Raw genomic sequence first — 23,203 nt, forward strand, 5'->3', positions numbered from 1 at the left:
TTGTCTTTTTCATTTCACATTCCGATCACTTGACCAATTACTTGGGAACTGAATTCCTTCAGGATCACACTTCTTTTTCATCTTTCATTTACTTGGAGATAATAGGCCCATTACGGAGGTGAAATGTCCCAATTCCAGAAAATGAGTGTTTAGAGCAAAAACAATAAAAGGAAAGGTTAAATATTCCAATCAGCTAAGCACAAGCTAGAAAGAGGCTGGTTTTGTCTACGCTCCATTGGTGTGCCAGGGACTCTGTATGCTCCGGGAGCACCCCCTGACCACCTCAGGAGCCCCCGAGGATGGGTGCAGGGCAGAAGTGGGCTCCAGAGCTGATCTGCTCAGTGGCCTGCACTGCTCAGGGGGCTGGCCTGGTGTCTCGGAGCAGACTACCAGGGGTGTTTGGCCCAAAAGGCCTCTGCAATCACGGTCCGCTACAAAGGAAAGAAGTAGGGATCCAACCTGAAAGAGAGATGTGCTCAGTTACTCAGTCGTGTCCGACTCTTTGTCACCCCATGGACTGTAGCCCACCAGGCTCTTCTGTCCATGGGATTCTCCCAGGCTAGAATACTGGAGAGGGTAGCCATTCCCTCCTCCAGGGGATCTCCGCGACCCAGGGACTGAACCCGAGTTTCTTATTCTTTACCACTGAGCCATCCGGGAAGAAAGGTAGTCAGTCCGTAGAACAGGGGTGGAAATCCCAAGATGACAGCTGTGAAGCTTAGAGAGCAACCAGCCAGGAAACAGAGGGCTCTAGGAGAAATTTCTTTAAGAAGCTGAAACCGATAGAATGCCTAATATTTTTACAGGTACTGACATGAACTGTAAGCCATTCTAGCTCTGGGAGAAGGCACTGAGGTTGAATCAGTACATTTAAAAACTGAGAAAGCGTTCTCAGATGGCAGACAAAAATGAGAGTACTCTGATCATAAGTGATTTCTGCTCCTTGGTTCCTTATTCCTTTGTTGAGTCACAGAGCCCATGAGGAAAAAAGCTTGTTGTTGGTTTTTTTTTTTAGATCTTCTTCCCATTCCAGTCTCCAAAGCACCTGTGCAAATCCATTGGATTTTGCCCAGTCTGACGGGCTCGCTGGTCAGATAAGCCTATTCACGGACCTCACACCCAGGTTACGACTCGTACTTCTAGATGTCCCCTTGTTGGACATCATATTACTTAGCGCCCCAGAAGAGAACCTCATTAAAGTTTCTTTTAAATCCAAGATTTCCCAAGGGACTTCCCTGGCAATCCAGTGGTTAAGACTCTGCGCTTCCACTGCAGAGTGTGTGAGTTCAATCTGTGGTTGGGGAACTAACATCCCACATGCCATGCAGCACAGCCAAACAGAAAAATAAATAAATAAAAATTTAAAAAATAAAATCCACCTAAGATGTTCCAGAAAAAGCTGTGATCCTCTTAGACATAGGTATGACTTTGTTTCTTTGATACCAGTTTCTTTTCTGCCTGGCTACGTCTATGTTCAGTTGCATCAGGTTGTTTCTGACTCTTTGCCACCCCAAGGACTGTCGCCCGCCAGGCTCTTCGGTCCATGGGATTTCCCAGGCAGGAATCCTGGAGTGGGTTGCCATTCCCTTCTCCAGGGGGATCTTCCTGAGATCTTCCAGGGATCGTACCTACTTCTCACACATTGGCAGGCAGGTTCTTTACCACTGAACCACCTGGGAAGCCCCTTTGTCTGGCTAACCCTCCATCTCATCAACCACAACAGCCCTGAGGACCTGCCTCCCTCCCTCCGGCCCTGACTTCCTATGTGAACTTATATTTTCTCTGGTCCTGATTGGTTGTTCCTTACTTATATTTTCCCATTGTCTGTTTCTGTCTGCTTTATGCCTTCTCAAATGCTTCCTGGAACAAACAAGCAAGTAAGACAAGACTCTCTCAATTTCAGTTTTTGATCCAAACACTGGAGAGAAAGCATATGAAAGGGTTTTGGGTTTTTTCCCCCCTTAATCAAAAGACGACTGTTAAGTAGCTCCTGTTATTCAGCTCATTTCAAGGACTAATCAAATGTCCACGTTTTCCTAGCTACAACTAAGAAGTGTTGTAGCCCTTAATTAAAGGTACAGGTTCTGCCATCGAATTTATACTTTGGTCAATTATATGACTAGTCAGACAAGAGCGTGTTCACAAGCATACATGGATAAGGGCTCAAGCTGGGATTCACAGGGATCTGTGCATCTACATGGGAAAAAAAATACAATTCCACTGACCTCTAACCGAAATTCAGCATTTCCTCCTACCATGATGTCAGGCAGAAAACCACAGAGGTATTCATGCCCCTGTGACTGTGAAACCAACAGAAATCACGAGGGCTTTTCACATCCTGTTACAGTCGTTAACAATACCTCGAAACGTTGCTTAAGCCAGCACCACTTTGAAAGTATGGTAGTTACTAACCTCGCCATTAGATTGTGTTCTGTAATAACAGATCAACAAAGAGGCATGTATTTCTCTAGCAAATAAATTTTAAAATATTTTGAGGACTGTATTTCAAGATTATTTGTTTCTGTGAAATTCCATGCATTCTATTCTATGCACTCAGAACACTATTGTGAGAGGTGATCCAGAGGCTTCACCAAGCTGTCAGAGGGGTCTGGGCACAGCACAGGCTGAGATGTCCTGACTCTGGCAGCAGGCACAGTGCCTCTGCCATGAGGCCCCGTGGCAGACCCTGGCAGGGGTGGGAGGACGATCACATTGCTTCAGACCACAAACGGCATCAGAAACAACTTTGCAAGTGATGATCTCAGTTTGCTAATGAGTAATATTAGGTCAGTTAGCTCAAACCACTTTCCATCAGCTCCAGCAGAAGGCAGGCATTGCCATTGATTGCCTGGATTTTTCAGCAGCACTGATAATGGACACGAAGGATCCCGGGAGTCCTGGGCTAGCTGACTGCTCCAGGTTGCCACAGTCAAATGTTCAGCCTGCATACAACCTACCAGAAGAGCTGAGGTCGGCAGCCGGGCCCAACCCAGGGCCTGGAGGTATTTCCATCAAGACGCATCACTTTCCTGCATCCAAAACAGAACCCCTCTGTAATGCTTCTATTAAGTCGTGTGGTAAATTGCCTTTAAATCGTGGCATTTCTTAGAGCTTGGTATAGGCACATAAAAATAACAACGAAAGGCTAATTATACAGCCGAGGAACTAAACATGAGCTAACTGCTGCTGCTGCTGCTGCTGAGTTACTTCAGTCGTGTCCGACCCTGTGCGACCCCATAGACGGCAGCCCACCAGGCTCCCCGTCCCTGGGATTCTCCAGGCAAGAACACTGGAGTGGGTTGCCATTTCCTTCTCCAATGCATGAAAGTGAAAAGTGAAAGTGAAGTCGCTCAGTCATGTCCGACTCTTCGCGACCCCACGGACTGCAGCCCACCAGGCTCCTCTGTCCATGGGATTTTCCAGGCAAGAGTACTGGAGTGGGTCGCCATTGCCTTCTCCTTGAGTTAACTGTGCTTCTTTCAAAAAACAACAACAGGAAAAAATCCTTTTGTAAGAGGAACAAAAGAGCTCCCGTCGAGTGGAAACCTTCTGAGTATCTAGGGTGTGGTAGGCAGTGCGGGCAGAGATGATGTTGCACGGAGGAGATGCTACAGAACCAAGTGTGGCTAATCCCTGAGAGGGGTCCTCCCGGGAACTGCAGAGCCAACTGCCTGGTGTTTACACACTGCGAGTGCTGGAGCAGGTCTCAAACCAGCCGATCCGTTTTGACTTCAAGCCTAAAGAACAGCTGATCTGAGCACACAAGAAGAACCTCTGCCGGCAGCACTGTTAAGATGATCACTCCAGAGGAGAACTGAGAGGAGAGCAATGCAGTGAAATTGCATGGATGCAATGCAGTCATTAAAAGCCTGACAGAAGCCTCTGTGTATCAGCGTAAAAGGATTTTCCTGGTGGATGCAAGGGGAAAAAGCAAGGCACTGAACAGTGTGTACAGAATGATGACACTTATACAAGACCAGGTTGTTCAAAAGCATGCATACTTCAACTACGGTGACCCCAGCGGATGGATCCAGGTGGGGGTTACACAGTTTGTTATACTCACAGATACATTATAGATTTTAAACCTTTACAGAAAGAACATATTCACATATTGTTTGCGTGTTACCAGTCACTCAGTTGTGTCCAACTCTGCGACCTCATGGACCGTAGCCCGCCAGGCTCCTCTGTCCACGGAATTTTTCAGACAAGAATACTAGAGCAGGTTGCCATTTCCTACTCCAGGGGATCTTCCCGACACAGAGATGGAACACGCGTCTCCTGCAGTTCCTGCTCTGGCAGGTGGATCCTTTACCATTATGCCACCTGGGAAGCCCCGTATTACTTGTGTAATTTAAAAATCTAATGAAATAACCATAAAACAGATCCACAGCTACCTGAGTTTCAATCCTTCAAAAGATGAGAATGATCCAAAATAATAAAAACTTCATGTTCCCAAGTATCCCTATTCCTTTTATCTAGGTCAAGCATAAGCTTTCGTCTGTTTTATTCACTGATGTAGCACAGGCATCCAGAACAGTGCCTGGTTCAGAGCAAGCATTCAGTGCTGCTGCTGCCGCTGCTGCTGCTGAGTCGCTCCAGTCGTGTCCGACTCTGTGCGACCCCACAGACAGCAGCCCACCAGGCTCCCCCGTCCCTGGGATTCTCCAGGCAAGAACACTGGAGTGGGTTGCCATTTCCTTCTCCAATGCATGAAAGTGAAAAGTGAAAGTGAAGTCGCTCAGTCGTGTCCGACTCTTCGCGACCCCACGGACTGCAGCCCACCAGGCTCCTCTGTCCATGGGATTTGCCAGGCAAGAGTGCTGGAGTGGGGTGCCATTGCCTTCTCTGAAGCATTCAATAGAGATGTTTTAAATAAGTGAACTGATTAGTCATCTAATCCAGAAACTGGTATCTGGTACCTACCATGTGCCAGCCACTTGCTAAGGACTCTGGGAAACACAGTAATTCACTTGACCTCCGTTCATTCGATTCACACCCTTCGCATACCCACAGCGTTGGTGTTAGATAAAAAATCTGCTGCCCTTTAGGAACAAAGAACTCAGCTTGGGGGAAGGTGAATTGTAGAGGTTGGAAGGAGGCGATAAAGCCTTTTGCCAGCCACAGCCTTAATCCTGGCTTTGGTTTTCCAAAGCGTGCCTCTAAAGCTTTACTTATCACAGTCTGTCTTGTACCAGAGTTACATTCACGTGTTTGTGCCCGCCCAGCTGGGGAAAAATGAACACCAGCCTTCCTGGACAGTGTGAACGACCAGAGGACAAATGGCTTATTCTCTGCCTGATGCCAAGCACGCCAAAGCATTCCATCTTGCTGTATCTCCCAGTTCCACCCATTCATCATGGAATCAGAGATCTGCAGTGGGGAAGGAATCTTGACGGTCATGTGGCCAGAGCTACTTGTATCTGGACCTTGGCCCAGCCCTTCACATCTAATTTAAGATGGTGTGTGTGTGTGTGTTAGTTGCTCAGTCATATCTGACTCTTTGCAACCTCATGGACTGTAGCCCGCCAGGCTCCTCTGTCCATGGGAGTCTCCAGGCAAGAATACTGGAGTGGGTTGGCATTCCCTTCTCCAGGGGATCTTCCCAACCCAGGGATCAAACCCAGGTCTCCTGCATTGCAGGCGGATTCTTTACCACCTAAACCACCAGGAAAGCCCCTAAATTAAGGTGAGGGGCTACCAAACCAGATGAAATCGAATCTGCCAGCTCTCGTGGGAAAACACAATTCCACGTGTCAGCAGTTCTGCTGCTCACTCGCACAGTGTCTTCCACTCCTAATCACCACGCCGCTGGTCCCTTTAACTCTCCAGCCTTTCACAGCCGTATCTGCAGAAACCCAGTTTTCTCTACCTTGAAGTGACGACTTTTCCACCTAAGTGGATTATTCTGCAGTTACCTGTAGCATACATCATCTTTGTGCATGGACCCTCTCTTTCAATTCGTCAGAATCATTTCCAAATTCAATTTCATTTTCATATTCAGTCACTCTGGTCCCAACAGGAATGGTTGCCCAACTTCAAATATAAGTTGCCTGGGAACACTTTTAACTTTGAAAATAAAATGTGGCCACTGTGCAATGGGTGTGCCGAGGTGAACTTGGAAAAGGACATTAAACTGGAGGGAAGAAAGAGCCTTCTGCTTCTAGTGATGAAAGGTTGCTTTATCTATAAATTCCGAAAGATCAACACTGCAAGTTCACATGTACTTGTATAAAATGCTTTGGGCCAGGGCTGATTTGAAAACTAGAGTTGTTTTTTGTTTGTTTGGGATTTTTTTTTTTTTGGCTGTGTGACATGTAGGATCCTACTTCCTCAACCAGGGACTGAATCAGTGCCCCCTGCATTGGAAGAGCAGAGCCCTAAACACTGGACTGCCACAGAAGTCCCCAAATCTAGTTTTTCACACTTTAAAACAGCAATACCAGGCAGAGCGTGCTGTGCATGCTCAGTTGCATCTGACTCTTTGTGACCTCATGGACTGTAGCCCCGCCAGGCTCTTCTGTCCATGGGATTTCCCAGGCAAGAGTAATAGAGTGGAGTGCCATTTTCTTCTCCAGGGAATCGTCTCAACCCAGGGATTACACCTGGGTCTCAAACCTGGGTCTCCTGCATCTCTTGCATTGGCAGGTGGATTCTTTACCACTGAGCCACCTGGGAAACTAGTAAAGCACTTATTAAACTAATGCTAAGGCAGGCTGAAAGATAACAGCGAAAAAGCTGGCATAAAACTCAACATTCAAAAAACAGAGATCAGGGCATCCGGTCCCAACACTTCATGGCAAATAGATGGGGAAACAATGAAAACAGTGACAGACTTTATTTTCTTGGGCTCCAAAATCACTGCAGATGGTGACTGCAGCCACTATATTAAAAGACACTTGTTCCTTGGAAGAAAAGCTATGATAAACCTAGACAGCGTATCAAAAAGCAGAGACATGACTTTTCCAGCAAAGGTCTGTACAGGCAAAGCAATGGTTTTTCCAGTAGTCATGTACGGATGTGAGAGTTGGACCATAAACAAACCTGAGCACCGAAGAATTGATGCTTTCGATCTGTGGTATTGGAGAAGACTCTTTGGAGTCACCTGAACTTCAATGGGATGAAACCAGTCCATCCTAAAGGAAATCAGTCCTGAATATTCACTGGTAGGACTGATGCTGAAGTCAAAGCTTTAATACTTTGGCCACATGATGTGAAGACCCAACTCATTAGAAAACACCCTGATGCTGAGAAAGATTGAAAGCAGGAGGAGAAGGGAACGACAGAAGACGAAACAGTCAGATGGCATCACCGACTCAATGGGCATGTGTTTGAGCAAACTCCGGGAGATGCTGAAGGACAGGGAAGCCTGGCGTGCTGCAGTCCATGGGGTGGCAAAGAGTCAGATGTGACTGAGTAGCTGAACAACAACAATAACAACACAGCCTTGCCTCATTACATAAAAATGTAACAGGACTTCGGAGTCTGAATCGACTGGAGAGATATCATGTAACAGCTGCCCAAATGACATCATGTAACGGTTGCCCCAGTGAAGGTCAGTAAACAAAGAACTCTTCAAGGAGACTCTGTACTGAGGGAAGAATTCCTCCCCATTATCTGTTTCTTTGGTTAGAGCCCTTGTTACCAAACAGGGACAGACACGTGTGTTAATAACAAGTGGTTCCAAAGGCTGGAGGGGGTCTCCTGAGCTCTAACGGTATCATCACAACCCCATTTGTCGGCTTCTCACAGTAACTGCTGAAACCTAACAAGGCCCCTGGGGACTACATCAGCAGGTCGATGCCTCCACGTCAGGAGGGCCAAAGAAAGTCACCCTGGGCTCAAGAGTGAAGCACTGAAAAATCAATGGTCTCAATATTGGTACAGGTCTTCATTTGCTACTTCTAATGTGGTTTATCCCACAGAGAAGCTTTATAAAATAAGAAAAATACCAAGATAACCTAAAAGAGGCCAGCAGAATGAAAACATGTTTCAAAACTAAATAGGCTTCGTCCTGCATTTCCTAGGCTTTTTCCTGCAGGTCTTGGCACTAATAGTACCTCTTAATCATCCTGGGTTTTGCACTTTCCTTGCTAGACTCCAAGCTCTTTGGAAGGGCTGGTCTCTCATTTCTAACTATTGCATCCACAGTGTCTAGTGCTATAAACTGGCACTTAGTTTGCAGACAATAAATGTTTGCAGATGAATGGATATTATGATGGATATTTAGAATGAAAAAACATTAGGACTTCCATTAGAAAAAACATTACTTGTAAAGTTTTTTTTCCTCTGACTTGAACTTAAAACTACTTGGCCCAAGATAATATTTATGGTAGAATTAAAAGTGTGTTCTCTGATTTTATTTGCCTATTAATATATGCATTTGATAATTAACAATGGTGCTAAGCGGTCAAAGCAAATAATTACTTTTCTAGTGTCTGCCCCTGTGTACGAGCTAAATGAGGGGGGAGCCACCAACTGCATATTAAAAAATGCAATTAAATGCAAAAAAATGGTAATGAGTTTCAAAAACATTCTGTTTAAGCCTCAGACCACAATATTCAGAAGAGTTACAGTCCTTTCACTGGCTCAGTTACAATTCCACAGAATAGTCCAAATCTTCAAAACAGACACGAATTCTCCTCGGGTCACACTGAATATAAAACCAGTTCTCAGAAGTTTGCCAGTTTATATTTTCGAGGTCTTCTGACCAACTGGTAGGGTTGACCATAAAAATTCTATCTTTACATTTACTTATGTTCAGTATACTTTATTTAAGAAGCAATGTAATCACATAGAATGCTTTTGTTTTAAACCTTATTTTGAAAAGACTGAATACATTAACATAATTCAGAAAAGTCAGTAAACATCCACAAGAACATGTTATATAATCCAAGTGAGTCTCATAATATTCTATTTTCAAAGGAAAAAAAAAAAAACAAACCACTGGACAGAAAAGCAGTAAATTTGGAATCTGTTTCAAGTGTCCAATAAAAGCAGAAGTTGACTCACTGTGTGGTCCGGACTGAGAGCTTGAGCTGATGCTACACTATATATCGGGCCAAACGGGTCTAGACAAACCAGCTGACAGCAAATCAGGCCATTTGGAAGTGGCATTTACCTTGTAAACTAAGACTCTTGAGTCCTGCTGTGATTTCTAATTCCTTTTGAAACTGTGGTGCTCTGTGGTCACTTTGGACCTGAACGATCTCAGCACAGGGGAACCCTCAGCCAAGAGTCACCAAGGGTGGTCAAGTTCATTGGCAGCTAAGAGTTTTACCTCTCTACAAAACTCAGCACCATCCTGAGAACTCATTTCTGTACCAAGCTGCTGAGATGCTCACATGCATGGAGGTATAGAGTCTCTGCCCTGTGCTGGGTTGCCCCAGACTGTTAAGGTTTTAGATTTTAACCGCCATCAGTGAGTTCTGGATTCAGAAACTGAGGCCCTAAGGAGGTGAGCAGGGGACTTCCCTGGAGGTCCAGTGGTTAAGAATCCTCCTGCCAACACAGGGCACACAGATTTGACCCCTGGTCTGGGAAGATCCCACATGCCTCAGGACAACAAAGCCCGTGTGCTACAACTCCTGAGCCTGCGTGCCTAGAGCCCATGCTCTGCAAAAAGAGAAACCTGCACACTGTAACTAGAGATTAGTCCCCGCTCAGGGCAAGCAGAGAAAGCCTGCAGCAACGAAGACCCAGCGCAGCCAAAAGCAACAACTGAAATAAAGTTTAAAAATAATAAGGCAAGGGGTCTGGCCAAGTGTCCCCAGTGCAGCAGGGGCAGATGTGGAGCTGACATCTCCACAGACGTGGCCACAGGAGCCCTAATGCATGCCTTGATCCAGCATCTTGTCTTCCCCCTTTTCCACCTAGTGACTGTAGCCATGAAATTAAAAGACGCTTGCTCCTCAGAAAGAAAGCTAGGACAAACCTAGACAGCATATTAAAACGCAAAGACACCACCCTCGACAGAGGTCTGTATGGTCAAAGCTATGGTTTTTCCAGTAGTCATGTATGGATGTGAGAGTTGGCCCGCAAGGAAGGCTGAGTGCTGAAGAATAGATGTGTTTGAACTGCGGTGTTGGAGAAGACTCTTGAGAGTCCTGTGGACTGCAAGGAGATCCAACCAGTCAATCCTAAAGGAAGTCAGTCCTGAATATTCATTGGAAGGACTGATGCTGAAGCTGAAGCTTTTCCCATCCTTTGGCCACCTGATGTGAATAGCTGAATCATTGGAAAAGACCCTGATGCTGGGAAAAATTGAAGGCAAAAGAAGGGGGCAATAGAGTGAGAGATGGTAGGATAGCATCACCAACTCAACGGACATGAGTTTGAGCAAACTCTGGGAGATAGTGGAGGACAGAGGAGTCTGGCGCATTATAGTTCATGGGGCTGCAAAGAGTTGGACACAACTTAGCAACTAAACAACAACAACAAAGAGGACAGGCTGCTTCTCCAGGGGTGACATCACTGGGTCTTCCAGGGGGAGTCAAGGACACGAGAACGTCCATAATCATGACTTTGTGTAAAACATGAGCCAATGGAGAATGTGGGAAGGTGTGGGGGTTCTCCCTGCTGGCCACACTCCCTGGACTTCAGGGAGAGCGATTCTGGGCAGCCTCTCTTCCAGCCTCGCACGTTCACCCTGGATTGCTCTGGATAGGTAGGCTGCCGGACAAGAGAGCCCTGGTGGGGAGGAATGAATGCCCCCGGGCTTTCTTTTGACGACCTCAGCTTCTAAAGGCACTAGACATCACAGCAAGACTTGGGGACTTCCCTGGAGGTCCAGTGGTTACGACTCTGTGCTTTCACTGCAGGTGGCACAAGTTTAATCCCTGGCCAGGGAAATAAGATCCCACATGCTGCATGCGGTGACCAAAAAGAAAATAATAATAATAATAAATAAATAAATCATAGCAGGACTCAAAGAGTCTGGGTTTACAAGGTAACATTAGCCAAAAACAAACACCCACAGCAGCCGCAGCATTTTCTGCAATGGTCTTTGGGTCCACTCTGCTCAGTAAGCAGAGACCAGGACAAAGATGAGAGTGATCAGAGGTGGGCCTGCTCTGCCTCCCAGACGAGCAGGGGTGGTTTCCGCTTGCTTATTTATACATGCTCACTGGGTTTTCTCCTTGCCTGGAGAGAATGATGTCAGAGTAGGAAAGGGAAATTTAAAAAGGAGGAGAGTTCTAGAAGGCATCTGTTGTGTTCATATTCCTAGTATCTCACTTTTTCTTGAGGGGAACCATCCTGTTCTGACCACTTGGCTGCCATGGAGCTGTTGCCATACCCTGGCTTCATGGAGCTGTGTGAGCTGGATGGACACTGGTCTGGAACTTTGACTGGGCCATCAGGAACAAGGCACTTTCTTTCTGTTGTGGTTTCAGTTACAAGGACATAAATCTAGAGCTTCAGGAACCACTACCTAGAGAGTGCCTGCAGGAGATTGAATTCAACTCAGAGGAAAGCAGGGCTGAGCGAGGAAGAGATGGAGTCCTGACGGCAACTTCTGAGCCCCTGGATCCAGCCATTCCTGAAGTCCAAATTTGCCCCCGGACTTCACAGTACCAGAAAGTAACAATCCCCTGGAGAAGGGCGAGGCAACCCACTCCAGTATTCTTGCCTGGAGAATCCCATGGACAGAGGAGCCTGGTAGGCCTCAGTCTATAGCGCTGCAAAGAGTTGGACACGATGGAAGCAACTTAGCACATGTGCAAGGTAACACAAACTTAAAAAAATAAAAATTAATCCAGTCCAAGTTAGCTTGTCATCTGACACTGAAAAAGCAGGAACAAAGACCGGAGAAGTAAAAGGATAAGAAGGAGGGAAACGAAAGGAGAAGATTATGTTTATGGATGTGGGATCCGAAAGCAATTCGAGTCTGTCTCCTGTAAGTGAAGAAAGGTGACACGTGGGAATCTGTCCCATTTTTCATAGGAAGCACAGATAATCAGGACCGTGGCTCTGCCTTATTACCGTGATTAACCTTGCCATATTCTAAAACTAAAATGAGTGTGTATTTTCTGACGTTTGACGATCCTGCAATCATTGTGAAGAGAAAGGAATGAGCCGTCACTGAGCAGAGATGTCTTTTAAGAGAGATCTTTTTTTTTTAAGGGAAGGAGATAAGATCTCAGCGACAGCCCGAGTCTTACCTGGCATGGCGTGGACGAGGTCCCCGCACAGAACAAAGAATTTGGGCTTGGGGTTCAGTTTGTTGATGGCCTGGACTGCTTGCTCAGCCAGAAGGATCTCCTGTTCCCACTCATCACCACCGTTGTCACAGTCCCCAGTGGCCCAGGCCTTCATCAGTCCAAACTGGGGGTCTGCACCTTGGATGAAGTAGAACGGGCCCTTCCATTCCCTTTCCTTTTCTTAAAAAGAAAAAGAAAGAAAAGGAGAGAAGAAACGTTATAAAATCTGTCAGGGAAAGCATCCAGGTTATTGTGCGAGTAGATACAATATTTTTCTTAAATTAAGTAGGTCATTTTAATAAGCTGCTGTTCAAACATACCATTTTCCTGTCATCAGCTAGAGGATTTTGATTTATACTAATTATGCCTGGGACCTGGTGATTCCCAAAAGCTGGGAGAAAAAAAAAAAAAAAACACACACCACGTGGGCTATTAACAGTCACGCAACCAAGCTGTTTCTTTAACAACTAGATGGCCAAGATGAAGCACAGAGGTATCACGGCATGCTGTATAGAGCATATTAATGTTCAATAGTTTTTTAATTACAATTTAAAATACTGCAAATTGAAAGTTGCCAGAAGTATTATGTTTAAATGACTAGGTGAAGTGCTGTCAAATCTTTTACACCAGGCTTAATGGCACAATTTGCACTGTTTCAAGGGATGTGACAGAAATTTAATTACAAAACTTGGAGTTCAGAAGCTCTGGCTATCTGGTTGGAAAGGCAGTGCCAAAAATGAAATCTTAGTCAATGTGGGGGGAAAAAAAAAGACGCTAACATTTCCAAGGCAGCGTGATGTGGGCATAGGTGAGGTGTGAGGCTGTGGGTCAGGGTGGGGGAACCAGAATCTTTCATTCTTTATGTTCTTGGAAAGCACTTATATCACCTGAAGGTAAGTTATCAGACTGCCCTGCCTACTGGTTTTGCCACAGCCTTGGGGGCCACAGGCCTCTATTCTAATCTGCCAGCAGTGTCTGCATTTGCAGAGCTAGAATGCCCATCGGTGGGCACAGAGATTTCAAACTGTGGTTTCAAACTTCTCTTTGGCCACAGAACCCTTCCTTCAAACAAAATCACACGTGGCAGACCAATGTTGAAAACATGTGGCCTCCTCTGCCCACATGGGCTCTGGGGACAGAGCAGCCTGAACACATTTACTCACTCATCAGCCTAGATTTGATCCTCAGCCCAGAGAGGTGACACGGCCTGCTTGACGGCCACCAGCCATCAGCTGCAGGGACAGAACTACCCTGTGACCTTGAGACTGTCTTCTTCTTTTGAACAAATGACTGTATTTTGCAGGTGAGCTGCATAAATGGCATTTGCTCTGGAAGTCAAGAGGATACTAGAATTTCCAGAAAGCCCCCTGGCATCATTTCACATCTCTGTGTTCATCTCACCCATTTACTCGACATTTACTGAAAGCCCATTGTTTGCCAGGCCCTGTGTGACGTGCTGACGACACATGAGAGGACCTAGATAGGTGAGGTCCTGGCTCTCTTGAGCTTAGTTCTCATGAGGAGTGAAGTGAAGTCGCTCAGTCGTGTCCGACTCTTTGCAATCTTCCTGGGATCGAACCCAGGTCTCCTGCATTGCAGGCAGACACTTTAACCTCTGAGCCACCAGGGAAGCAGCAGCAAATAAGGACTTACACGGAGAGGGCAGCCGGAGGGTGCCAAGGGTTCTGCAGAGGATTAAGGGGGAAGGTGGCGCAAGTGGCAAAGAATCCACCTGCCAATGCAGGAGATGTAAGAGATGAGAGTTTGATCCCTGGGTTGGGAAGATCCCCTAGGGAAGGGCATGGCAACCCACTCCAGCATTCTTGCCTGGAAAATCCCATGGACAGAGGAGCCTGGCAGGCTACAGTTCACAGGGTCGCAAAGAGTTGGACACGACTGAATTGACTTAGCACGGCACACAATGGCTAATTTAAATTGGATGCACCAAGAAGTGGTGTCATTTAAGCTGAGATCCAGATGTCGCACACAAGCTTTTAAAAGCCCACGGTCACCCTCCCAACCCACCTTGCCTAGCTTACTATCATCTCAAGAGTGGATCTCAGGCTTTAGGTCTCCCTCCCTTTTCTTCCTTCTTTTCCAGAGCTTAAGAAGACAAGCATGTAAACAAACAAAATTACCTACACATACTTGCCAGAACAAATTGTATATGTGTGCTAATCTGCTGGTTCCTGACCTACAGCTCAGAATCCTAGCTGTTCAGTCAAATCACCACCAACCTGAACTCAAGTCTGAACAAGGACTATGAAATCCTGTTGCATGCATCCCATTGCCAAGGATAGCAGCTCAGCACTACCACAAATTTGACTCACATTCATTGAGCCTTACTACTCGTGGCAGAATGAATCCAGAATGCTCCCAAAGACCCCTGAGTCCTGATATTCACATCCTGTGCGATCTCCTCCCCTTGACTGCAGCCTGGACCTGGACCTGCTTAGCGACTTGCCTCTAATAAGCAGAATACAGTTATGGGATGAGCCTCCAGAGATTGGATGCATATCCTGGGGTATGCTATGAAAATAACCTAAATGCTCCTCGATGGACAAACGGACAAAGAAAATGTGGTGGTGACACACAGGGGAATATTATTCAGCCCTTAGAAAGGAAACCCTGCCATTTGGGACAATATAGACGGACCTGGAGACACTAAGCTAAATGCAAGAAGCCAGACACAGAAGGACAAACACTGCATGATCTCACTTGTATGTGGAATCCAAAATAGTCAAATTCATAGAAGCAGAAAGCAGGATGGTGGTTTCCAGGGGCTGGGGGTGAGGAAAACAGGGAGATAAGCTCCAATACTTTGGCCACCTGATGCAAAGAGCTGATTCACTGGAAAAGACCCCGATGCTGGGGAAAGACTGAAGGCAACACGAGAAGGGGGCAGCGTCTCTGACTCAGTGGCCATGAGTTTGAGCAAACTCCAGGAGATAGTGAAAGACAGGAAGCCTGGAGTGCTGCAGTTCATGGGGTCGCAAAGACACAGACATGACTTAGTGACCAAACAACAACAAAGTTTCAGTCATGGAAGATGAATAAGTTCTATCTTCTATACAGGAGGGTGCCTACAGCTAGCAAAACTGTACTGGAGACTTAAAATTTGCTAATAAGGTAGATCTTAAGTGTTATCATCACACACACATAATAACAAAAACAACAAAATAAAGTGGGCAGGAAGAAACTTCAGGAGGAGATGCACGTTTATGATAGATGTCTCTGGGAGTGATGGTTTCACGGGTGTAAAGTTATCCCCCAACTCTCGGAGCTGGACACACTGAATATGTACAGCTTTTCACATGTCTTCACACCTCAATGCAGTGGTTCTGAAAAGGAGCGAGATTAAGCAAAAACAAAACAAACGGCCCCGACTTCCATCTTGCTTGCTTTCCCTCACTCTCTCTTGGAGCACATGTCCTGAAGGCAAAAGGCTCCAAGATGAGTAGCCCAAATGTGGCAAGGGACTGAGGGAGGCCTCTGGCCAACACCCTGTGAAGACCGGAGCCCTCCCCACGCAGCAACCTGAAAGGAACGGAAACTCGCCACGGACACGTGGTGCCCCTGGAAGAGGATTCGCCCTGGCGAGCTTCTGGATGAGCCCACACCCCAGGTGACACCTGACAGAGCCCTCCTGAGACCCTGCAGCAGAAGGACACGGCTAGGCTGCACCCAGATTTCTGATGGGAAATGGGAGATAATGTTACTTAGTTGCCTCAAACTGCCAAGCTCCTGGGGTGACTTGTTAACACACATCAGGACTTCCCTGGTGATCCAGTGGTTAGGAATCCACCTGCCAGGGTAGGGGGTCCCTGGTCCAGGAAGACCCCACATGCCACAGAGCAACTGAGCCCGTCTGCCACAACTATTGAGCCTGAGCTGCAGTCTGGGAACCGGAACTGCAGAGCCCACGTGCTGCAACTCCTGAAGCCCGTGCACCCTAGAGCTCTGCAACCAGAGAAGCCACCACAGTGAGAAGTCTGTGCACCACAACTAGAGAAAGCACCCACTCGCCGTATCTAGAGAAGGCCTGAGAGCAGAAACGAAGACCCAGTGCAGCCAATAAGAAAAATAATAAAACCAATTTAAAAAATATCTGTTACATAGACCAGATATAGAGGGCCAGGAAGGAGTCAGCAACACTTCTTCACAAGCTGAAGGTTGATGTCGTGAAAAAAACTGAGATTCTGACTTGTGTTTTAAAGTTCATTGTTGGCACTGTTCATTCATTTTACTTAAATAGTAACCTTTTTGTGCTGATGAATGCTTTTCACTGCTTTTCCTGTTTCTGAAGCAGTTTGCAAAGCGGTTTAAACTGGATAAATTAAACAGGGAGGAGGAAGATCGTCATCTGAAGGTTGGGGCATAAATCAATCTGCTACAACAGATAAAATTTATAAACAGTTTTCTACGGTAACATTTTAACAAACATGGTTTTCTATGACAAATAGTCATAGTCCTGGAAAGTCAGTAGTCTTTGGAGGTATTAAATCTTTCATTATTACTCGTTTAGTTAGTAAAAGCTTAGAATCTCAAATTTATGATGACAAGGCGCAAAATAAACAGATTTGGTCTAAAATAAAGGACAGCTCACATGTCACTGTTCCATCTACCTTATCCTTCTAATAAAGGCAATCTGTTGATTCAGGGCTCTGCGTTCCCAGAAGCACCTGGAGCCTCTTAAAGTTCCTGCCACAGAAGTCTGTGTGGTCTTTGGTCTCGATTTTAATCAAAGCTGAATTAAAGATACTTGAGGCTAGTAAGGCTCAGTACTAGATGGAGGAATCTTTTGTACACTTATACCTTCCCTGCCCCCACAGAAGGGCAGATTTTATATTAGGAAAGCGAATTCTTAACATCTGCATTAAGCTATTTCACCAAAGTCAAGAGTTACCCCCAGGACAGGGCTCAGGTATTAGTTGACTGACACCTACAAGAGGCTGGGAAAGCTTACAACACCTCCCTTCCAGGGCAGAGCAAATGTCTGCCCCCCAACCCCACACACACCCAGAACAGACCAGCTTCTCTCTTTAGAATCCTGGAAAGCACTGTTCTGCCAGCTGAAACCGACGAAGTCTGGATACAGTGAGGTCTATCCCTAAAGCTCCCTGATACACAATCGGGGCATTTAAAAAACGCTTATGGGAGGCTTTCCTGGTGTTCCAGTTGTTAAGAATCCACCTGCCAATGCAGGAGACAGGAGTTCGACCCCTGGTCCAGGAAGATCCCCCCGGCCTTGAGGCAACTAAGCCCAAGTGCCACCACTGCTGAAGCCCGTGCGTCCCAGAGCCAACAAGAGAAACCTCCACAGTGAGGAGCCGGGTTCACTGCAACTAGAGAAAGCCCACGTGCAGCACCAAAGGCCCAAAGCAAAGCAATATAATTAAAAACACACACACACACACTTCATTTTTTAAAATTTTCCTAGTCCGAAAGGGCCTAAACATGCTCTGCAACAAGAGAAAACCTCCACAATGAGAAGCCGGTTCACTGCAACTAGAGAAAGCCCACGTGCAGCACCAAAGGCCCAACATAAATAAATAAATAAAAACTTCATTAAAAAAAATTTTTCCTAGTCCGAAAGAGCCTAAGTGTGAGACAGCCTGGTAAACGCCTGACAACCCAAACGAAGGAGCAGAAATACCTGGAAGCGGAGACTGAGGGAGAAGGTGAGGATGAGCAGAGAGCAGCTAGGAGATGCATGCTGTGCTTGGGCACAGGGGGCGGGGCTGAGCCTCTGCCTCAGTCCTCAAGGCCTGGTCCACGGACCAGCAACATCACCATCCCCCGGAGCTCGTGGGAAAGCCTGCCACCCCAGACCTAGAATCTGCGCTTTAACAACCCCCAGGTAATTTTATGCAGATCCAACTGTGAAAAGCACTCCCGTGCAACTAACCAAGGAACCGCTTGAATGTGTTTTAGATCCAACAGAAAGAAATAGTTTCCCTAAATTGAAATAAGGTCTTGGAGGGATTTTGTTGTTGCTGTTAGTGGTTACGGGTTTTGTTGCATATTTTCCTATTCCTTCTGATGTCCAGTTCAGGTTGTTCTCGTTCACTCGCTAAGTCATGTCAACTGTGACCCCATGGACTGCAGCACTCCAGGCTCCTCTGTCCACCACTATCTCCTGGAGTTTGCTCAAATTCATGTCCGTTGAGTTGGTGATGCCATCTTATACCAGCTCAGGTATTTGGTCCTAAACATTTCTCCATCTTATCTATTACTATCTTCCTTTAAATCACCTTTCAAAACCAATTCAACATTCCTTATAAGAATTCCGGGCTTCCGTGGTGGCTTAGACAGTAAAGCGTCTGTCTGCAATCCTGGAGACCCGGCTTTGATCCCTGGGTTGGGAAGATCCCCTGGAGAAGGAAATGGCAACCCACTCCAGTACTCTTGCCTGGAAACTCCCATGAACAGAGGAGCCTGGTAGGCTACAGTCCATGGGGTTGCAAAGAGTCGGACACAACTGAGTGACTTTACTTACTTACTTACTTATGAGAATTCCAAGATTCAAGATAAGAACTTAATTGGGGAATTCATTACTAATTAGTGAGATCTGACACTTCAGACTTTCACACGACGCCAATGCAGACAATGAAAACACCCGTTAAAACTGTGTGTGTGCTGCACAAATGTGTGTTTTTAAAAGCACAACAGACAGGGTACTTTCTTTGCCCAAATTTGATACAAGTATGCAGCTGGGAACTCTAATTAATGACTATGGTAACTTTGAGATAAACTAAGTACTTTAGAATGAATGGATTAAAGAATAAAATGAGTTGGTTAAGATCTCATTTCTGACCCTGATGGTACCAAAACAAGGCTGTAATCTTTTGAAACATTTGACACAAACCTCTGAATATTGCCTATACAGTAACGCATACATTCATTTAACTAAAACACTTATATCTGCTATGAATGTCTACACACTTCCCAGGTGGCGCTAGAGGTAAAGAACCTTCTATCAACGCAGGAGGCTTAAGAGACGTGGGTTCAATCCCTGGGTCAGGAAGATCCCCTGGAGGAGAGCACAGCAACCCACTCCAGTATTTTTGCCCGGAGAATCCCATGGACAGAGGAGCCTAGCAGGGATCCATGGGGTCACAAAAAGTCAGACATGACTTAGGGGACTCAGCACACACACATGAATGTCTACAGTGAATTTAATTTTTTCAATATTAACTTTTTAAATACTTATGCTTATTTATTTGGCTGTGCCAGGTCTTAGCTGTGACATGCGACACCTTCAATTTTCACAGCAGCACTTGAGATCTTTAGCTGCCACATGTGGGGTCTGGTTCCCTGATCAGGGATTGAACCCAGGCCCCCTGCCTTGGGAGCAGAGTCTTAGCTACTGGACCACCAGGGAAGTCTGCTCAATATTAATTTTTTAAACAAATTCAAAGAGATAGGAGATTAGCTACCTACTGCTATATGACAAGGGCTTCCCAGGTGCCTCAGTGGTAAAGAATCTGCCTCCAGTGCAGGAGCCACTGGAGACTCGGGTTCGATCCCTGGGTCAGGAAGATCCCCTGGAGGAGGAAATGGCAACCCACTCCAGTATTCTTGCCTGGGAAATCCCAAGGACAGAGGATCCTGGCGGGCTACAGTCCGTGGGGTCACAAAAGAGTCTGACACAACTCAGTGACTAAAACAACAACATCCTATGAAGGCTGAAGGCTTATCTCCTACAAGCCCATCTTTCCCCCCTAAAGAACTGGAGGTTGTGCTGGAGGGATTCTTAAGGGAGTTACTTCAAGCATCCTTCTCATTTAACCAAGTGGGGAATACTGAGGCCTGTCTAGAGAGCTTAATCGTGGCTCAAGTTCAAGGTCACACAGTTTACGAGCAGTGGCTTCTATGGTTCAGAATCTCCGGGCTGGCCTGGAGAGGAGAGCGCCATGCATGAAAAAGATGCAGTGTTCCCTGGGCTGCCTGCAAGCTGCCCACCTCCATAAAGACGTTTTTGTCTCCAAAGAGTTTCCTTTAAATGGCACATCTTGGTGAATTAGAAGGCAGTACACAAAGCCAGTGCTGGCAAGGCCCAGAGCTCTTCCCCAGGAAGCTGCGAAGCACACAGACTCTGCCAACAGCAGAGGGCTGATTCAGGGCGACAGGCTGGGGCCCAGGACTTCTTTCTTCCGTAGGATGTTAACTGGTAATCTCCCCTGGAGATAACACACTCCAGGTCTCTGGAAGTGATCTGCCTAGCAGATGTGTTCTGTTTGGCCCATGTAGTGTTTATAAAATTCTGAATTTGTTGCCAATAGTTTAAGCGCATGAGTTTCATACATATACCTGGCTTCCTGGATTCTCATGGAAAATCTGGCCACAACAGGCCCAAATGGGCTGTGCCAATGAATGGCAGGGACTAAGAATAGTAACTGCCCCTTTACTGGGGTAAATGCTCTGGAATTCACCACAGTCCACACCTGGCCCCATTCACCACCTGGTCCCTGAAGCCATGTGGGATGAGAAGCCCTTATCTATGGTACCCTTTCATTTTGCTTAGAGGTACAGAAGAGGAGGCTCACGAGGTCAAGGGTAAATAACCTGCTCGAGACTAACAGAGGGTGAGGGGCAGAACCAGACCGATTATGCCACAGAGCCTTCACTTCAGTGCAGGTGATCGCAATGGTGAAATTACTCATCCGGCTAGGAGTGCTGAGCTCTGCTCAAATGACAAGCCAGAAACAGACAAGCTCCAAGCTACCAAGATAAACTGCCATAATTTAGAATGTTACCAGAGCCTACATCAAATTTTAAAACTGATTTAAAAATACTTCTTAAAGGATAAACACACCTTAGAGAGAAACCTGGTTAATCCATCAGACCTGATTCATCCATCGTATACAGAGTAACAATATTTGGCCAATTACAAATTTCTGCTAATAGAGGCTTTTTTTTTTTTTTTTCCAAAATCAAGGGATAAAACTGATTCTGGGTGATACTAAAGCATGGTCAGGAAAGGCCTGCAAGTCTCCCTTGAGCGTTATTAAGTGCAAAGAGGCTCTACACAAAGAATCTTAAACACCTTTTAAAATTCACACAATTCCCTACCAAGAATCCTTCCTTTCTATGAGATTCTGTTTATGCGCCAGTATCCTGACTAAAAGACAGGTATTCAAAACGCAATCCTTCTTTACATTTTGCACATCAGTGTCACAAACCAAATGTCTTCTTGGATTTGTCTCTGCCAATATATTTCCTCTCATTTTTATTACACTTTGGGGGCATACTTGTCAACTGTTAATGAAAGCTGTCCTTTTAATATACATACCAAGAATTAGAAATTTTATTGATCTTTTCATTCTTACCAGTTAATCAATTAGTAACCATAATAAACGCACCCCCCAAAAGCAAATGAATCATCCAACTAGGAAAAGGCCTACAGGAATCAGTCACGTCACTAATACCTGATATTCTAATAATTTGTTTTCACAGTGTGTTAAGCCTGCTATTTTATAGGCAACCCCAAATAATTAAAGATGGACTACAGTATGACAGATAGCTTTCTGAATTTACTTTATTTTTTCCATTTGTTTATCTGGCTGCTCTTAGTGGTGGCACGCAGGGTCTTTTATTTGTGACATGTGAACTCTCAGTTGCAGGATGTGGGATCTAGTCCCATGACCAGGGATTGAACCCAGGCCCCCTGCACTGGGAGTGTGGAGTCTTAGCCACTGGACCACCAGGGAAGTCCCCTGAATTTTCTTTTTATAAATGAAAGTCTCATATTCTAAATGTAGTGTGACTTTTGGAAGACAGAGTTAAAATCACAAGACAGTTGTTAAAAAACCTGAGAGCTTGGGCTTCCCTGGTGGTCCAGTGGTTGAGAATCTGTCTGCCAAGGCAGGGGTCACAGTTTCCATCCCTGGTTAAGGGAAGATTCCACACGGCGCAGAGCCACTAAGCCTGTGCGCTACCCCGAGAGCAGCCGCTGCAAAGCACGGCCCACACACCGCCTCTACAGAGTCGCCCCCACTAGCTGCAACTAGAGGAGAGCCCTCGCAGCAATGCAGACCCAGCATGGTCAAAACTGAAAAATTATAAAAAAAGAAAAAGTCTGAGAGTGGGCGGTCTGATCCACAAGGTTCCTATCAGTATAACACATCACTGCATTATCAGAATATTTAAGAATTCAATGCTGTGACTCCTGTTAACTGACTCAAAATAATACATAAATTGGGACTACAGGCACCACATCTCTCCAGGGGACTAGAAAGAAAATAAACTCAGCATTAACTGACAGTGCCACCACTGCAGGTCAGGTCTCCATCCTTCCCACCCGGGGGACAGCTCCACCACGACAGCTCTGTGCAGGACTCCTCGCTCTGTGCCACCTCAGCCAGTCCCCACCACCAGACTCTGCCTAAAATGCTCACCCTGATCACCACACTCCCTCGCTAAAGGGCCACCGCCTTCCAATCTCCATGAGAGACGGTCCACATTTGCTTTCCCTTTCCAGCATACTGTCGGCATGTGTCGCATGGTTCCTGGCAGGTGGGAGGCATTCAGTAAACATTTGGTGAAAGGATAAATGAAGATGTCAGTGGATCCTCGCTCCTGCTGGCACCTGGAGCTAAAACGCTGCCTGAAACTCTTCCAGCTGCACTGATTACTGTTCCCATTAGACCAGTGGCTCTAAACCAGGGATGATTTCCATCCGTCACACTGGGAGGGGGATGGTGCTTCTGGCATCCAGTGGACAGCGGCCAGGGATGGTGCTGAACATCCCACATTTCAAGGGCAGCCCCACAAAAAGAAGGATCCAGCCCCTGTCGAGGCTGAGACCGAAGAGCCCTGCACAAGACATGCCGAAGGCTCCCACCACGTGGATCCGTATCAGCTCCTCAAACGCAGTGCCTTCCTGCCCCTTCCTCCAGGGGCTGCGCTCCTTTCTACCAGCTCTTCCTGCTGGGATGCCATCTGTCCCTCCGGGCCCAGCTCACACGCTGACTCCCCTCCCCTGCAAGTGGATGCAGCTCTGC

At 46.3% G+C, this 23,203-nt stretch overlaps 1 protein-coding gene across 1 annotated transcript in view; it reads right to left on the reverse strand.

Moving 5' to 3' along the window:
- CPPED1 (calcineurin like phosphoesterase domain containing 1) overlaps positions 1-23,203 on the reverse strand; it is a 131,980-nt gene that overhangs the window by 92,687 nt on the left and 16,090 nt on the right. The window contains exon 2 of the mRNA XM_005697514.3: positions 12,159-12,377. Coding sequence (XP_005697571.1) covers positions 12,159-12,377 — 219 coding nt within the window. The remainder of the gene's footprint in view (positions 1-12,158; positions 12,378-23,203) is intronic.

This window comes from Capra hircus, chromosome 25 (genome assembly GCF_001704415.2).
Source record: "Capra hircus breed San Clemente chromosome 25, ASM170441v1, whole genome shotgun sequence".
NCBI classification, from domain to species: Eukaryota; Metazoa; Chordata; class Mammalia; order Artiodactyla; family Bovidae; genus Capra; species Capra hircus.